This window comes from Artibeus jamaicensis, unplaced genomic scaffold (genome assembly GCF_021234435.1).
Source record: "Artibeus jamaicensis isolate MK-2021 breed Jamaican fruit bat unplaced genomic scaffold, CSHL_Jam_final contig_944, whole genome shotgun sequence".
NCBI lineage: Eukaryota > Metazoa > Chordata > Mammalia > Chiroptera > Phyllostomidae > Artibeus > Artibeus jamaicensis.
Window position 1 is genome coordinate 2162233 of NW_026522020.1, and position 17511 is coordinate 2179743.

At 47.1% G+C, this 17511-nt stretch overlaps 2 protein-coding genes and 1 long non-coding RNA gene across 8 annotated transcripts in view; 2 read left to right on the forward strand and 1 right to left on the reverse strand.

Annotated features, from left to right (window-relative positions):
- USP40 (ubiquitin specific peptidase 40) overlaps positions 1-7867 on the reverse strand; it is a 73781-nt gene extending 65914 nt beyond the window's left edge. For 2 of the 5 annotated variants that reach the window (XM_053655206.1, XM_053655202.1), the window contains exons 1-4: positions 7278-7403; positions 6033-6243; positions 3442-3509; positions 1953-2066 (exon numbers count right to left, since the gene is read on the reverse strand). In XM_053655206.1, coding sequence (XP_053511181.1) covers positions 1953-2066; positions 3442-3509; positions 6033-6228 — 378 coding nt within the window. In that variant the 5' untranslated portion in view covers positions 6229-6243; positions 7278-7403. Of the gene's footprint in view, positions 1-1952; positions 2067-3441; positions 3510-6032; positions 6244-7277; positions 7406-7781 lie in introns of those variants that run through there. The other 3 variants (XM_053655204.1, XM_053655203.1, XM_053655205.1) reach the window with 3 other exon arrangements.
- LOC128625843 (uncharacterized) lies at positions 3958-9826 on the forward strand. 2 transcript variants are annotated; one of them, XR_008389672.1, is made up of 3 exons: positions 3958-4165; positions 7874-7910; positions 9766-9826. It is a non-coding gene; the product is annotated as an uncharacterized LOC128625843 (long non-coding RNA). The 2 variants fall into 2 exon arrangements; XR_008389671.1 differs by having other exon boundaries at positions 9587-9799.
- A 3319-nt stretch (positions 9827-13145) lies between these two features.
- LOC119061001 (UDP-glucuronosyltransferase 1-6) overlaps positions 13146-17511 on the forward strand; it is a 59878-nt gene continuing 55512 nt past the window's right edge. Inside the window, exon 1 of the mRNA XM_053655211.1 lies at positions 13146-14024. Coding sequence (XP_053511186.1) covers positions 13170-14024 — 855 coding nt within the window. The 5' untranslated portion in view covers positions 13146-13169. The remainder of the gene's footprint in view (positions 14025-17511) is intronic.

The window sequence follows — 17511 nt, forward strand, 5'->3', positions numbered from 1 at the left end:
GTAGACTGAACCACTCCTTCAAGACAATGCGTAAACCAAAGCCAAGGGGTCCACCGACACCTGAAGTGGAGGAGAGGGAAAGGTCAGCAAGAGGCGGCCCCAGAGCCAGAGGGCGGCAGCTGGCGCTTTGAGAAGGAGCAGGAGCGGCTGAGTGCGACTAAGAGCCCGCTGGGAGCAGAGCACCTGGCATGTGGACCTGGCGCGTGGATGTCATGAGTGACTCTGACACGAAAGGGAGAAAGGAGGTGGAGGAATAAGGGGAAGTAGAGGCAGTGAAGGAAGACAATTTTAAAGGTAAGTTTCATGTAAAGAGAAGCTGACGAAGTGGATAAAAGTGGGGCAAGATGGAGGACTCAGGATCTCTTCCTTCCTTCCTCTTTTCATTTCAAACACACACGACCCTGGAGGATGTACACTTCTTCAGCATCACTGGCTCTGATGGGGAGGGCAGTGCAGAAGTTTTCAAGCTCTGTTTCTGAATAATCCTAAGTTTGCCCAAAGTGTCTCAGAGACCCTGTCTGCCACTGCAAGTCCAGTCCAAAAGGGTTCCCTGCAAGATTTTATTTAGAAATAAAGAAGGTTTTCACAGCTTTAACTAGTATGAAATAAAAAAAAAAATTAGTGGGAGCTCATTATCCAAAACAAAGGGAAATCCATCAACCGATGACTAGATTTAAAAAAAACATGTGGAATATCCATCCAATAGACCATTACTTGGCAATAAAAAGGAATGAAATGCTCATATGTACCCCTAGAGTCCATGTCTGCGAATGTGCAGAACGGCAAGCCCACAGAGATAGAAAGCAGATTAGTGGTTGCCAGGGGCTTGGGGGGAAAAGACTGGGGGAGGGACACTGCTAATGGGTGTGGAGTGGGGAAAAGGTTCTAAAATTGATAGTGGTGATCGTTACACAACTCTGCAAATACAGTAAAAGCCCACTGAATAGAACCCTCTAAAAGAGGAAATCTTAGGACATGTGAGTTATGTCTCAGTATTAAGTGGCTATTTTTAAAACAAGGAAAGAAAGAGGAATTAAGCCTAAGCACTGCCCCCCCCCCACCAGAACTTGAACATTCTGTTTGGGGAATGTACTATTAACCCATTGACATCAAAGCCCAGGCCCTACCTCTTCAACCACACAGCGCTGCCTAGTTAAAGGAGTGTTCTGTTCGAAGAAGACCATAGTTTGGAGTTGAGTGGTGAAGGCAACATAACACCATTCTGATCCCTGCCTCTTTAAATTCTGTGATAGTCTCCCAGACCTGTGTCTTACAAGAGCACACCTATTCTGTAAAAAAAAAATCACAGACTTGGTTTTATTTGATTTAATACAGCTAACAGCTATTGACAACGAGCACCTTTACTTGTTGCTGACAAATGTTCTGTGTATGTATACAGTGAAATAGCCTTCAGGGATGCAAACAGAAAAATGAGACAAAGTCTTACAACAGAAGGTGGGCAGACAATGAGGAGAGTCGGGGGGCAAAGGCAGGGCAGGAGAGTGCAAAGGCTTGCCAAGGACAGTTTCACAGTTTCACCTGAAGCACATGTTCAAATCCGAACACACCAGCGCATGCTACAAAGGCAGACGGAATTATTGCCAGTCAGCTTCTGAGCTTTTGGAGCAGTTTGCTACGTAAATGGTAATTTCCATGTAATAGGTACAGACCATATAAATATTCTCAGGGTGTAAATTGCATAAAACAGCTCTCATACTTTCCTTGCATCCACAACCCTCTTACTGCTCCCAAATCACAACCGTTCATAAATCTTTCAAACAGCAAATGTTCGTAAATATATTTCTGACTTGTAAGTATTTAAAATGAGAGAAGCAAATATTTAAAAAATACCTTGAGCCCCTAAAACAAAACTGAAGAAGTCAGATAACACATTAACCCCGTGTTTACTCTTTATTGCTGGTAGCTTTTCCTGGGGAGGTGGACCTTCATACCTCGTCGCCGGTCCACCCAAAGCTGTCCGTGAGGTCCGCCGTGGAGGCAGCTTCCTGGTCTAGGAGCAGGAGCTGCGCAAACAACCGCTGCAGCTGCAAAGGTATGATGCGAACCTGTGGGAGAACGAATGCTTCTCTAAACGAGCCTCTTCGGTGCTGGTTGGGGCTATTTAAAAGAACTGCACACTAGTTTTCTTATATACCTCCTAGTTCATTCAGTTCACCCGGGAGAGAATTTATAAATATCTTAGTACAAAGAGTGAACTATCTCTAGCTAAGATTCATTTTTCTTTGAAAATTCAATCCAAAATGTTTTAGGTATTTGGAGTTTTCTACCTTGATATAGTTCAGATTAATGTTAAAACCCAGAGGCCTTAATAGACTACTCAAATGACTACAGACTAACAGTAATTTAAGTCTCTAATACTGACTCGTCACACTCATTTTCACCAGGGGCCACATCAGCTTCACGGTTCCCTTCAAAGGGCTGAGCGTAGTTAGGACTGTATGAATGTAAATACTCCTTAATTAGGGACAAAAAGCCTGGCGTTGCTGCTGGGTAGAGACAAGGTGCCGGCTGGATAAAACAAGGTAGAGGGCTGGATTCAGCCTGCGGGCCTTGTTTGACACCTGTGCTCTAACAGTTCATTCTCGAAAATACCTCCGAAAAGACATACTCCCCAGCGGAGTTTCCCAGTCACGGGCTGGCTGCACCCTGCCTCACTTTCTTCCTGTAGGCTCCAAGCCCAGTCCTGCCTTATTGGGGGTGGTGAGGGCTGGGCTGGCAAAGGGCGCTGCTCAGAGCCTGGTCTGCACCACATTTAAGTGTCTAAAGGGGGAATCCACCTTTAGGAACATCTATGGCAATTTGACATTGCCACAACATCTTTACTGCATCCCATAGAAGTATGACCCGCAGCAGGCTAGGAATTACACACACACACAGAAACTGGCCCTTTGAGGCACAGGGGTTCTGAGACGCATTGGGCTGGGTCATGGAAGGCTGATTCCTCATAAGAAGTACCGAGTTTAGCCAGAAAGCAACAAACTTCTGAACAATGTTTAAGCAGGGGAGGAACATGATTAGATCTGCACTTATGATAAAGCAATTCCTCACTCAATTTACTTCCAGAATACCAAACTGAAAGAATACTGGTCTCTATTTGTTGTTACAAATAAGTGCATTAAGTAGAGTTCTCGGCTGGCTAGTGTGGATGATTTGCAAATACTCCCTTCACCCAAAGAGAGAATACACAGAGTAGAAGTGAGGTATGTCTATCAAGCTGCAGCAACGTTCCATTTGGAAAAGTAATGGCTTTTTGGAAGGAAAATTCCATTACAAGTAGGGAATGAGCCAAGTCACTCTCTGAAAATAAGAATCATATTTGGTAATTAATAAAATTACTGATTTCTATAAGAAACTTAATTCCTTCCTTGTGAAACATCCCCTTGATAGTGCAAAAAAACATGTAAATCATAAATTTAGTACCTTTGCATCAGGATTATCCTTTTCCTCTAAAGAACCAAGCTCTTCTGGGCCAAGAGAAAATAAAGCTTCTAAATAAAAGTAGAATCAGAGATGTAAATGATATTATTTCATGTTAGAAAAATAAGACCACCAGTAAGTAAAATCAGTTAACAATTCAGAAATGTGACTGTGGCGATATTTCTACCCTTACTGTACACATTTTACTTTCTGGTAACGTTATTTTTAACCACTGACTATAAAGAGCATGCTAGGGTTTCAGTACAAAAGATCTATAAAAGGGAAATTATGCATATAAAACTAAAAACAGTAACGTCAGAAATCTGTGATGGCTTCCTACTGCCTAAGGCAGTGGGTCCCTACAGCCACATAAGGAATATTAGGAAATGTAACAAATATATAGCAATGTTCCATGTGATCAATAACAAGCTACACGTGAGGTTTCTGGCCATCCTCTTCTGAGAAGGACCACCTCTGAGTCTGTGGCCATGTTCTTCCTCTTTTGGGTGTGTACATGTCCTTCCTGTGTTGAGGGTGGTAACAGGCAGCGGCGGTCTTAGCTGGAAAAATAAGTTGGTGACCCAGTGCCAGTCTCCAGGATTTTTTTTGCAGTCCAACATCTATCTACTTCATCCAACAGAGAGACATCTGAACTTTTGGGAAGTCTATATTCAAGCCGGGAGAGGAGCTCCTACTAGGAAACTCTGATACACTCCACGGAGAGAAGGTAGGATGGGTGTTGTCTCCTACTGCTGGCCACCATGGCCTAGTGATCACTGTTATAAGGTCTCTACCCCTCCTGAGTTCCTGGGAGGAGCTGGGCTACATGAACCACAGACATAAAGGTGAAGGCACAAAAATTACACCAGGACTTTAACAGTCACCTCCCGCTGCTCTCAGCTACACTGCCCTGGGAGTGCAGTGGACCCCATCTAGCCCTACTCCATACAATATGGTTGCAAAAAGCTACAAGATTTCTCTCCCCCAGTTCTTACTCTAAATTGTGCCTCCCCTCCCAGGAACATCAGGATTCATGCCAGGCCTCACGAGTGCAGGATCTGCACCACGATGCCAACCCATGCACTGGGCCTGTCACCTCTGCTAGGGAACAATGTCCTGGGATTCTCAGCCCTGTTCTTGCTCAGTGGTATCTCCATGACCACCCCAACCTGAACACCGACCTCAGTCTCTTTTTAAGGCTACTTTTTTACTTCAAGTTGCCCTTAAACTTCAATTACACTGAAACTTGGAAAAGTTCTCACTCCCCTAGGAATCTGCTTATTCATGCTGAAAAGTTCTAATGGTGGGATTACTGAATACGTCAGGGAGATACTTTTTACAGAGGGGATGGAGTCAAGGACAAGAGGCCCCACTCTCAAGTCCCACTTTCAGCCCAATCCATTAGAATAGCCCTGGGAAGGGGTAAGGGTAAATGTTTACTAAATCTCTGGAGTCAGAAGGTCTTTCTAAGCTTAAAAGCAACAGAACATGTCACAAAGATTTGATAAGTGTGCAGTGGTGGGAAGGGGCATTTGGCAAAGTCGATACAGGATGACCCAGGCTGTCCGTCCTCGGAATATAGACACTGTGGAGAGCTGAGCTACAGGGCCAAGCAGAGCCGGGAACCCCCTTCAGGGCCACGTGAAGGCAGAGTGGTGTTCACAATGAAATCCAGGCAACAGGGAGTAAGACTCCTGCGGAGGAAGTGAGTGTGCAGAGATGGGAATGGGACGAACAGGTGGAGAGAAACAGGCGCAAGAAATGAAAGGTCCACTATGGTTGGCCTTACTTCCCGTAAGTCTTTCCTGGGAGCCCCCTATGTTCTGACAATAAATGTCCTTCCAAACTGAGCAGATGTGAGTGAGTTTCTGTTCCTTGCACGGGATCCCTTGGTCTGACTTCTTGGGTCTTTGGAATTTACTACTTCCAGAGTTTAGAAAGGTACTATGAAGAAACTACTTAGAAAGGTACTATGAAGGTATTATGGTAACATTACACCTCCCCCCTTGCCCCACCCTCAGGGTCTGGGACAAACAGTATTGGCTAATCAAAGAGATTAGCATTATTGCAACAAATTAATGACTATTCACCCAAGGGAGAGAACTGAGCTATAGGAGGCCTCACACCAGATGAGGCTGTCAGTTTCCTCCGTTTCAAAAGTGCAGATGAAGGACTATGGACTGTATTAAGTAATGTGACGCCCCTCCCCATTCCAAAAGGCAAGATATAACTGCTTTGGGTGCCTGTGGCTTACGTGTTTATCACTCTGGAGAAATTTTACAACTCAAAATGCAAATAGTGCAACAATAATGAAGGCCAGCGCTTACAACAAAATTGTCTCGATGTCGTCCTTTAAATTAGAATGAGAAATACTGCCTTCATTTCTTATTTTGTTACTAAACATTACTGTCATTACATAATGTTTAAGATAATTAAAATTCATACTCAGATCATGTGTTTTCTTAGTAAACGCACGCTGCAGAATACACCTTTAAGATACTGTCTTGTTTTTGTCTCTTTCTGCTCTTGCAAAATTAATTATGTACGCAGAAGAGGGTACATATTACTAATCAAGTGCATGTAACGTAGCATACCTCTGAATTCAGGTGTGAAATGAAGAGTCTGAAGGAGGGAATTGAGGTAACAAGTTCCACCCTGATTTCTGATTCCGCTTAAATTGGTGAATTCTCTAGGAGCAGGGGGCTCCAATGCTTTGGTCTTTAATTTCTTCCTTTTTCCATACTTATTTGATACACCGGAACAATCCTCTTCAAATAGGTCCCCAAACATTGTGAAAACTAAATGCTATCCGAAAAAATATGACTTGTTATAAAATGCTTTTATTTTTGTAGCAAACTTCCCCCACATCTCCCTAACTGGGAGATGGATTTTAAGTCGTTCCTTGGAAAGCACACGGGTTGTTTGGGCTTTGGAGGCGTCAAGCCCTGGATTTTTTCACCCCTGTGGCACACGACCCCGGGGACCCCGGGCAAGTTACTTAACCCGGAGTCCTCATTCCTAAAAGGGGACTCCACCTGTCACGCATGGCCACTTAGACTATCACAGGACAGAACTACGGAAAGGCACTTAGCGCACAGGGTCTGGCTCACCCACGGTGAAGGCAGCTCTTTTTAAAAGGTGCATCGGCAAAGAAAAAAGAAAGAAAACCCATCATCACACCTAGTCTGCCGGGGTGGCAAAGGCAATCTTAGACTCAGAGCGCGGACAAGGGCCGGGGACCGCCAATCACGTCCTACAATCTCTGCTGCTCACACTCCTCGTACCAGATTACGGCCCTGAAATGAATCCAGTGGAACAAATTGACCTTCACTGCAGCTACGCGCAAGCTGGAGAGCCGGAGGAGGGTCGCTGGGCGGGAAACGCTGCGGCAAAAATTACTGAGCAAAAGGCCCTCTCATCATCCCTGTCCAGCGATGCCAACGTGAGCTCCGGGGACCTAAGCCACCCGCTGAAGTGGCGGAGGGACCCCTGGAGAGGAGACAGGCAAAGCTCCCAGCGCAGTTCCCGGACGACACGAAATGCTGGAATGCTAATGTTTTCCAGTCCAACCCTTTCCTCGGAAGCGCACAAAATGGAAGGGTGACCTCCAGGTCATTGTCTGGACGCCTGTCTCTCCCACTCCCGGCCAAGGCCAGGCCCTCAAGCCCTCCAAGCCACCGCGGGGCCCAGGGTCGCGAGGAGGCCGACCTCCGGCCGAGCCGCAGGAACTCAGGGGTCCGAGGCCGCCACGTCTCCCCCTCCTCAGGCCGTGCCGCCCACAGGGTCCCCTTAGGCCTCCCGCGTCCCTCCCGAAAACCGCGGCCGCTAGCTCCACTTACTGCCTAAAGCCCAGACCCCCGCCCCGGCCAAAACTCGAAGAGAACCGTCGCACCCCACAAAAAGTGCCACCGTATAGGCGTAGGCGTGTCTCCCGCAGCCCCGAGCGTGAGCGTTTTCTGGAACGCGCGGACTACTCCTCCCAGAATGCCTTGCGCGAGCACCGCCTGTTGCGCGCGGCCTTCTGGGCAACGTAGTTCTTTTGCCCGGAAAGTTCGGGCGTCTTGGTGGGAGGGCAGCGCTTGCTCCTTGTCAGATCATGGGTTCCCAGGTCCGTGGGCTCTCTAGGTCAGCCGACCACTCATTCAGTCACATTTAAAATGTGTACTTATTAGTTGCAGTGGAGTACGCAAAGATCACTTGTCTTGGTAATGGCTAATTCCCAGGTTACCTAAACCTCGGCAACATTTGTGTTAAGGGCTTCAACTTTGCCATGCACATTCAAAGACGTTTTCCAGTTATCTCTAGTGAAACACTTCCCCCGTAACCTTGACTCCTTATAATACCTGTCAATGTTTATTTTGTCTGCACAAGCTCTAAGTGGCATGCCATGCACACGAGTACACTAAAAATGTGTCAAAATCACTTCCTCTTGCAGACTTGAATACCTCCGGTGGACTGTTTCAGTCGCTTATGTAAGTAGGCTCTGCTTCTGGCCTCTCCCGGACCCAGTCCAGCCTCCACCCCAGAATGAATGAGGGAGACAGGGAGAAGATCGCCTGGGCTTGAGCTAGAGGTGGGAGAGAAGAACAGCTGTCTCGCAGAAGTCCAAGTGAATGCCAGCCCCAGGGAGTTGGCAGGGCAAGAACCAAGGGCAGTTAAAAGGCCAAAGGTCTAGAGGGAGGAACAGAGTGGGACTAGCCAGTCCTCACTCTTAGTCCCCTTCACTCCTCACGTCACCCTCCGCAGCCTCCTCTTCATGACTCCTCCTGGCCCCACTGCACTCTCTCTTGCTGCTTCTCTTTCTGCCCTTTGCTTCTTCTCCATTGTCAGCCATGCTTCATCCCCCTCATCCAAATAGTAGATACTCCTCAAACTTCCATTCCCTGATTAGGAATGAGCACTGGAAGGTTGGCTCCACCAGGACTCAGGCTGTTCAAACCAGAACAATTGTGGGCAGGGAGGCTGAGACGTCTCCAAACTAAGGGCATCAGCCCTGGAAACTCCAGAGTGTGACTGTGGCAGGGATTAGGAGAAGCCAGACAGATCTGTGGGTGGTGCAAAAGCTGCTCTGTAGAAGAAAAAGGCCCAGAGAAGGGCTGGATCAGTTACTCAGGCTGAGGTTCGGTCATTCCCTGGTAAGGAGCGATGAGTTGCTTTTTATTTTTCACTCATGTATTCATTCATTCTTTAGCAAATATCCAGTAAACATCTGTATTTATTTAATAAGCATCTACTAAGTGGCAGGCACAGAACTAGATGCTTGAGACAATATTAATCAGACTAACATGGGTCCCTAAGTTCATGGCGCTCACTTTCTAGTGGAGGAAAGTAAGAAAAAGCCAGATGATAGCGACAGCGGTAAGTAACTTGAGGGAAATAACAGAGCAATGTCACAGTAAATGCAAGGATAGAGGCAGGGCTGCCCCTGATGCTGACTTAGAGGATAACTAACCAATGAGGAGGCATATGAAGAGTCCAGGAAAGACCCTTTTAGGCTGACAAAACAGCAGATAAAAAGTCCTGAAATGGGGAAGAAACTGTCCCATTCAAGATTCAGGAAGGAGGCCTTGAATGAGTGGAAAAAGCAAATGGAAGCTGGCTAAAGAGGTGGAGGGAAGTTGGACTCACCCACCTTGTGGCCAAGGCGAGGATATTTTGCAGTTGCAGTGGGCAGCCATTCAGTGGTCTTATGCAAAAGACAGCATTGTGACTGTTGTTTGAAGACACCACTCTGCTCCTGTCTGCAGGGCAAGCGTAAAGCGAGAAGACCAGTTTAGGAAGCTGTTCTTGGAGTCCAAGCAAGAGATGATAGAGAAGTGATGTCCCAGCAGTAGAGAGAGGGGCAGACCTGACAGGGGTTTTGGAGATAGGACAGGACTTGGTCATGTGGTGGCTTTGTAATGTGTCAACTGGGCTGAGCTGAGTTTTGCTTCCCAGATTTCCTTCCCTGGATGTTTCTAATTAGGGTTAGTCAGAGACATTTTTGCCTGAAATTGCAAGAGCCAGTTTTGTTTTCTTACATGTAGCAGTTTGAGATGGACACTTTTGTAGCCTGCAGGCATCTTCGCCTATCTGCAGACTCACCTCCTTGGCATAAAGCAGCAGTTGGACCTGCAACCGCCCTTCCTTTCCCTGGCTCTTCCTTCAGCTCCTCCCACACCTGGGACAGGTGTGCATTTAGCTCTGTGAGGAAGAGCACAGAGTTTTCCTGCGGGGACACTCACGTCATCAAGGTTGGAGGCAATAAGAACAGTCCAAGGTTCTAGTCCCTTCTTGTGGATTCCAGTTCATCCTTGGGGGTCCGAGCTCCTCGTCTCTTCCCTACAGCACACCCATCCGCCCTTCCAGAACACCCACCCTGCTGTCCTGAAGCTCCAGCATCAGAGGTAAAGACTGTTTACAGAGACTCCTTCAACCAGCTCCTACAGGGGTCAAAACCCTAGGACAAATCCCTGACGGTTTGTGTCTTTGGGGGTTCCACCTCTCTGATGGGGCCCTGACTGATAGAGATGGAATGGAGGGGCTGTGGGAAGTGATAGCTTGTACATTTTTACTTAGAACTCTAGGTAGATGAACATGGCATTTACTGAACCAGATTGGGAAAGGAAAAAGAGCCCAGCTAGAGTGGGAGTTCTTAGATTCTAGGAGCTGGTGAGGTAACATTTGAATGCTATCAGAGTGTATGGTCCGAACAAATAAATTAGGACCAGGGGAGCAGCTTTTGACTTGTTATTATAAGAAAGAGCTTCCCCTAAGTCTGGGATGTCTGCAGATAAAACAGGTTGCTTCAGACGTGGGTTCAAGAAGGGACATGTTGGTAAGAGGGGAGGTCCAGGCAATGAATGGGGTTCAAAACCATACTTAATTTTAGGTGGTCTTCTAAAAAATCATTTTCACTAAAAGTTTATATAGTCGTGGGGCCTCCTGCCGTTCAGTGGAATGGCAGCAAACCCACAGGCCCCACTCTCTCCAGGAATCCCACGGGGACCCCCCACGTCTGTGGGTCCCACCCCTGCTGCACTAATCCGGGCCCAGCTCCTTCAGGGCTCGTGATTACTTTGGCAAAAATTGGGATTTTGATGCAAGGGGTTGGTGTAAGGTAAAAAACAAAACAAAAAAACACCACGGCCCTGGCCTGAAAAACTTGCAATGTCATTCATTGGTGGTTTTTGATTCTTTACCTATGCTGTGTTACTTAATCTATTTGTTAGGCAATCTGTACCCAATGCTATAAACAAGAATCTTTCAAGCCAAAAGTCATACCCTTATTAGTAGATTAACAAATTGGGAGGGGTAGTAATCAGCATTTAAAAAGAGAGGAAAAAGGGAAAAGAACAATAATAAAGCACAAGTGGGTACAAAAGTCAGGGTCCTTAGGAGGAACGCAGCAACGTGGAAATTTTGTTTCAGATACACAGACCCCCACTTGTGGACCCACTTCCGTGTGGTTTGTAAACAAAGGACGACAAACTGGTGGGGGGCTTCAACCCCCAGAATACTGTGGTCTCACAGCTCTGGGGCCGAAGTCTGACATCAGGAGGCTGGCGGGGCCTCGCTCCCTCTGAGCACTGAGGGGAGAATCCTCCCTGCCTCTTCCCAGCTTCATGTGGTTCTCTGGCTCCTGCTGCTTCTGGTCTCTCGGATCGCTTGGCCTTCTCCTGCTTGCTCCTGTCTTCCTGGGGCCTTCTTCCTGCAAGGACATGGCTCACACTGGAATGGGGGCCCCCCACTCTGCTCCAGTGTGTCCTCGTCTTAACTAATTCTATCTGCAATGACCTTATTTCCGTGTCAGGTTATATCCTGATCTAGGGGGTTAGGACTGCAACATACCTTTTCTATGGGGTGTGGGGAGGGACACAATGTAACTCCTAACAGCCTGGAAAAGTTCCCCCACACCCACGTGTAACCCTTCCACCTTTGCTCTTCCATGCCCCGTTCTCCTCTGCACCCCTCCCTGCCTTTCCAGCACCCCACCACTGATCTGCCGTTTGTCACTATGGATCAGTTTGCATTTTCTAGAATTCTGTATGCAAGGAATTACACAGTATGGACTTTCTTTCTTTTTGGTCTGGCATATTTTATTCTACAGAATTATTTTGGAATTCATCATTGCTGTTCACATTCACTCTTTTTGTTCTATTTTTTTTTTCTCTTTTTCCATTGCCCAGAAGTGTTCCATCGTGCAGACAAAACCCATCTTGTCTGTCCATTCGCCTGTGGGTGGATGTCTGGACCGTTTCCAGTTTTTCATGTGACAAACACAGTTGCGATGGATGCTCACATACAAGCGTCTGTATAGAGATAGTCTGTGTTTGTTTATGTGCTGGTCCGTTAGGCGTGGCTACACGAGGAGACACAGGAGAGGCTCAGAAAAACGAAGTTTATTATCATCACAGGTCCTCGAGACACGAGGGCAGACACCATGCAGGGCCACAAGGGCAGCACCAGGGCTGGTCAGGAGGCAGAAGGAGCAAGATACAAGGGGTAGGGCGGGGTGGTGGCCTAGGCTGGGGCCTTCACTGGGGTTTTGTGCAAGGAGAGGCAGAGCGGGAGGACAGGTTGGGGCTGGCTAGTTGGAAGGCTTTACCAGGCTCTCAGTGATAGGGGTGCCTGGCCTGCGGTGCGGGGGCCTTCGCTATGCCTACTTCTGGGTGGCCGGGTGTGCGCTGGGTGCCGGTTTACCTTTCTAAGTCATTGCCACAGCACTGTGCAGTCCCCCAGCGCCACACAAGGGCTCCCGCTCCTCCACATGGCACGAGTCATCTTTTTATCTCTAGTCATTCTAATGGGTGTGTAAAGTAAATTGTGTCCAATTTAATTTCCTTAATGACTTAAAAACATTGAGCATCTTTTTATGTGTGGGCCATCTCTATGTTTTCTTATTCTTTGTTGTTTTTCTTTTTTTTTTAGTAAAATGTCTGCTCAGATTGTGGCTGATTTTTAAAAATTCTTTTTCTTTTGTTTTCATAATCTTTAATTTTGAGAATTCTTTCTGTATTTTACACATCATAGATGCACCGCAAATATTTTTTCCTAGTCGCTGAATTTTTTTAAATAAAAATTTAATTTTAGAAAAACCTCAGATTTATAACAAATTTGCCAACAACAATTTAAAATTTTTTCCCAAAACCTGCAACATTGGATAGTCAATCCCGTCTCACCATTTCGGATGCTTTGGAGTGTTCGGAAATGGACCGGGAGCAGCCGGGCCAGGCACCACAGAGCCCCTGTGCCACGTGGCTCCCCTGCCAGGGGGAGTCAGCGGTCGGGGGCGTCCAGTCAGTCCTTGAAACTGGGGATGTCAGTCTCTAGGCAGAGACTTTGGTGGTCTGAGGGTAATATCCAGATTTTCCTTTCAGACATGCTCCCGAAACACAGCTTTATTGAACTTGACTTTCCTTTTTGTCTCTCTGAGTACTCAGGGTCCAAAAATTGTTGCTTAATAACTCTTTTTGCGAACCGGCATTGCAGTGCAGGGCACGATTTCCACCCAGGCAAAGATCAGAACTATTCTTATCTGGGAAACAACCCAGGAAAACATATTATTCACTAAGTTCCTATGAGTAAACCATTGGCAATGAGTGGTTTGGGAATTTTTGTTCGTTTGTTTTTTGTTATGAACATACACCCTGCCCTGGGGCAGGTTTTGTGCCTGTGCTTCTTCCGCCCACAGTATCTGTCACGGAACTTCGAATCCAGGCGGCTGGCTGGCTCGGGGCTGCCACTACCCCATGGCTCGTGCGGTGTGGACAGGACTCCTTCCTCTATGTGCGTGTCTCCTGCTGGCACCTGGCTGTGCCCAGGCTGGCAAGCTGCTGGTGATACCCATGGACGGAAGCCACTGGTTTACCATGCGCCCTGCCGTGGAGAGCCTTGCCCTCAGAGGGCATGAGGTGGTCCTGGTCAGGCCAGAGGTGAACTGGCGCCTGGAAGTCTCGTCCAAATACACAGTGAAGACTTACTCCACATCTTACTCTCTGGAGGACCTGAACCGTCAGTTCAAGGTTTTCGCTGACTCCCGCTGGAAGACTCGGGAAAGCCGTGTATCTTCTCTGCTAATGCCTCGGTCTAACCGTAGTCTTGACTACTTTTTTTCACGTTGTAGGAGCTTGTTTAATGACAGAAAATTGGTGAAATACATAGAAGACAGTTCTTTTGATGCAGTGTTTCTAGATCCCTTTGATCTGTGTGGCTTAATTGTAGCCAAGTACTTCTCACTGCCATCTGTGGTCTTCACCAGGGGCATGTTCTGCCACCATGTGGAGGAAGGCTCCCAGTGCCCCAGTCCTCTCTCCTACGTCCCTCGAAGCCTTCTGGGCTTCTCAGACACCATGACCTTCTGGGAGAGGGTGCGGAACCACATCACCCACTTGGAGGAACGATTACTTTGTCACTATTTTGTCAAAACCGGGTTAGAGGTCGCCTCCGAGATTCTGCAGACCACCGTCACAGCATATGACCTGGTCAGCCCTGTGTCCATCTGGTTGCTGCGCACTGACTTCGTGCTGCAATATCCCAAACCCGTGATGCCCAACATGGTCTTCATTGGCGGCATCAACTGCCTCCCGGGAAAGCCCCTGTCTCTGGTGAGTTGCCTGAGCTTCAGCACGGTCACCATGGTTACCACAGTCTGGCCCAGGTGGGGAAGAGAAACAGCTTCTGAACAGAGCCATGCGTGGCTTGTAGTTTACATTAGCAACGTTTTCAATTCCTGGGTGGTTCAATGAATTCCTTTGTGTCAATTCATTTCATTGTGTTGGCAAATTTTATGAGCTGTCCCCTCTGATATTCATTTGTATACAATTACGAAAGTTGTTTACAATTTCCAGGCTGCATTTTAAAATACTGTTTGGGGAAAAAAGGATTGAAAAACACAATAAGAAATGAAACTTTCCTTTTATTAATGCAGTGCTAACACATTAGGATCCTGTTCCTAGAAGTTTTGTGTACATCTCTTCCAATTTTTATGAAATTATTTCACATATATATGCATCTAGCTAATGGAAATTCCAGTCACTTATGAAAATGAAATCCACTATCAGACTGGACACGTCGTCCCTTATCTTCCTATTTTCGCTCGCTCGTATTCCATGGACTTTCTATAGCCAATGCAGGCAATTGCGTGGCATTCCTTTTAAGAGTTGCATAAAATTCTTCATTTTGGATTCACTGTAGTTCATTCAACTAACTAATGTGGATAGATAGTTAATCTTTTAAAAATGTTTTAGAAGACGGCGTTAATCACTTTATTTTTTTAAAGATTTTATTTATTTTTAGAGAGAGGGGAAGGGAGGAAGAAAGAGAGAAAGAGAAGCATTGATGTGTGGTTGCCTCTTAAGCACCCACTACTGGCTCACAACCCAGGCATGTGTTCTGACTGGGAATTGAACCCGTGGCCTTTAGTTCAGAGGCCAACACTCAATCCACTGAGCCACACCAACCAGGGCTATTTCCAGGTTTTCAAATGATAAACACAGTTGCAATGGATGCTCACAAACAAGCGTCTGTATAGAGATATTCTGTGTTTGTTTATGTGCTGGTTCGTTAGGCTTGGCTACAAGGGGAGACACCGGAGAGGCTCAGGAAAACGAAATTTATTATCATCACAGGTCCTTGAGACATGAAGGGCACAAGCTACACAGGGCCACAAGGGCAGGTCAGGAGGCAGAAGGAGCAGGAGCCAGGGGGAGCCTAGGCGGGACGTGCACTGGGGTTTTGTGGAAGAAGAGGCAGGGCGGAGAGACGGGTCAGGACTGCTGGTTGGAACGCTTTAGCAGGCTCTCAATGATAGGGGTGTCCCCTACTTGCTTGTTCCCCAATTCTGGAATGATCAAGGCTGAGGAATATTGTTCCCAGTGGCTCCAGACTGCTTAGTTCACATGTCAAAGGCACGCACGGTGCGGGGCCCTTCGTTATGCTTAATTCTGGGTGGCCGGGTGTGCGATGGGTGCCTGTTTGCCTCTCTAAGTCACGGCCACACCACTGTTCAGTCCCCCAGAGGCACACAGGACTTCCCTGTTTTGTTAAGACAGCCTTGGGTTTCTGGAAGAACCCCACTTGGTTGCAATGTATTATCCTTTTACATTTTATATATTACATGTGTTTTATATGTGCATGTACATTTACATTATTGAATTTGATTTGCTAAGATTTCTTTTTGAAGTTTTGCGTCTATGTTCATGAGAGGCATTGGTCTGCAGTTTTATCTTCTTGCAACAGCTTTATCTGGTTTTGGTAGGTGGCGGTGCTGGTTTTGAGGTCCAGTTCTGTTGTGCCATCGACTGAATCAAAATGTTCTTTGTGCTTTCGTGGTTGTGGCATCCACCAACGCGAGCGACAAATGGTCGGAAGCTTTCAGGAGTTTAAGACGGAACTTTATTGGCCAAAGCTTTACCTGAGCAGGGGCGAACTCTCGGGGTGTCCGGAGACACGGTGCCAAGAGGCTGCAAATGAGAGTCGCGCCTGGCGCTTACAGCCTAGGGTTTTTATTGGGGTGAGCAAGCAAGCAAATACAGAAGCAGACGTAGCTGTTAGCAATTGGCTATCTCGAGAGAACACACATGGCTATGTTCTCTGCTTGCAACAATGGATACTTTTCTGCAAAGACAAGGTCATGCACAAGGCGGTTATCTTGTTCAGCACTCTTTGTACTTTCTGTACTTTCTATCTTCCTTGCTGAGACAGTCTGGAGCCTGCCTCAGGTTCCTCTTGGCTACTTTTATCTAATTCCGGGCCTAACAGTGGTCTCGGTATTCCAGAGTGCATTCTGAAAGGATAATCTGTATTATCTCTTGCCCTAATGTTTGGTGGCATTCATCAGTGAAACCATCTGGGATTGAAGTTTCATTTGTGGGAAAGTTTGCATTGCAAATTAAATTTCATTTTAAAGACACAGATGTTATTTCCATTCAGCTTATTTATTTCTTCTTCATTAAACTCTCATAGATAAGAATTTGTCCCTTTGGTCTGAGCCGCAGAATATATTGGCATAAATTGGTTCATGATATTTTTTTATTATGCTTCTAATAGCTACAGGACCTCTGATGATGACATCCCTCTCATTCTCAATGTTGGTCATTTTTTCCCTTCTCCCCTTTTTTCTGACCAGTTTGGCTGAAGTTTTATCGCATTTACTCACTTTCTCAAAGAAGCAGCTTTGAGGTTCACTGATAATTTCTATTGTTTTTCTGTTTTTTGTTTTACTGATGCAGTAAAGCCTCCCAGGAGAGTAGATTACTGGCCCCCATTTTCATTTTTCAGACATTCCCGAGAAAGTCCCCTGTCACTAAGGTAAATGTTGACCCAGCAAATTTCCAGCAGTAGCCGGGGAATTTGGGAAAGAGCCCGACGCGGCTCCTCCTTCCCCATGAGCTCACCCACAAAGTTCCCTCCGACACTTGCAAAATGGAAGTCAGTCCCAGGCAACAGATGTTCCTCGCATGCTCCCCGGGTGAGGCATGGCCCGGGAACTGTCGGAGGAGGGGGCAGACAGAAAGAGAGATGCCCCTGCCCTCCAGGCCTGCCTGGTGGGATGTGGAGGGCCCCAGACTGCGGGGGCGAGCCCGCAGCAGAGGTCTAAGCAGAAGGTCGTGGGAGGAAGGAGTCAAGAGTCCCAGCAGAGGGCTCCTGGGAAGCAGTGGGCAGGTGACCACCTACTACAGGGGACGAATCCAGGGGTATCGATGCAAAATGGGTGACTCTCATACCCACCTCAGCCCTGGAACGGTACACGGAGACTGGGCTCATCAGCAGGGTTGTCAATCCCGTCTCACCATTTCGGATGCTTTGGAGTGTTCGGAAATGGACCGAGAGCAGCCGGGCCAGGCACCACGGAGCCCCTGTGCCACGTGGCTCCCCTGCCAGGGGGAGTCAGCGGTCGGGGGCGTCCAGTCAGTCCTTGAAACTGGGGATGTCAGTCTCTAGGCAGAGACTTCGGTGGTCTGAGGGTAATATCCAGATTTTCCTTTCAGACATGCTCCCGAAACACAGCTTTATTGAACTTGACTTTCCTTTTTGTCTCTCTGAGTACTCAGGGTCCAAAAATTGTTGCTTAATAACTCTTTTTGCAAACCG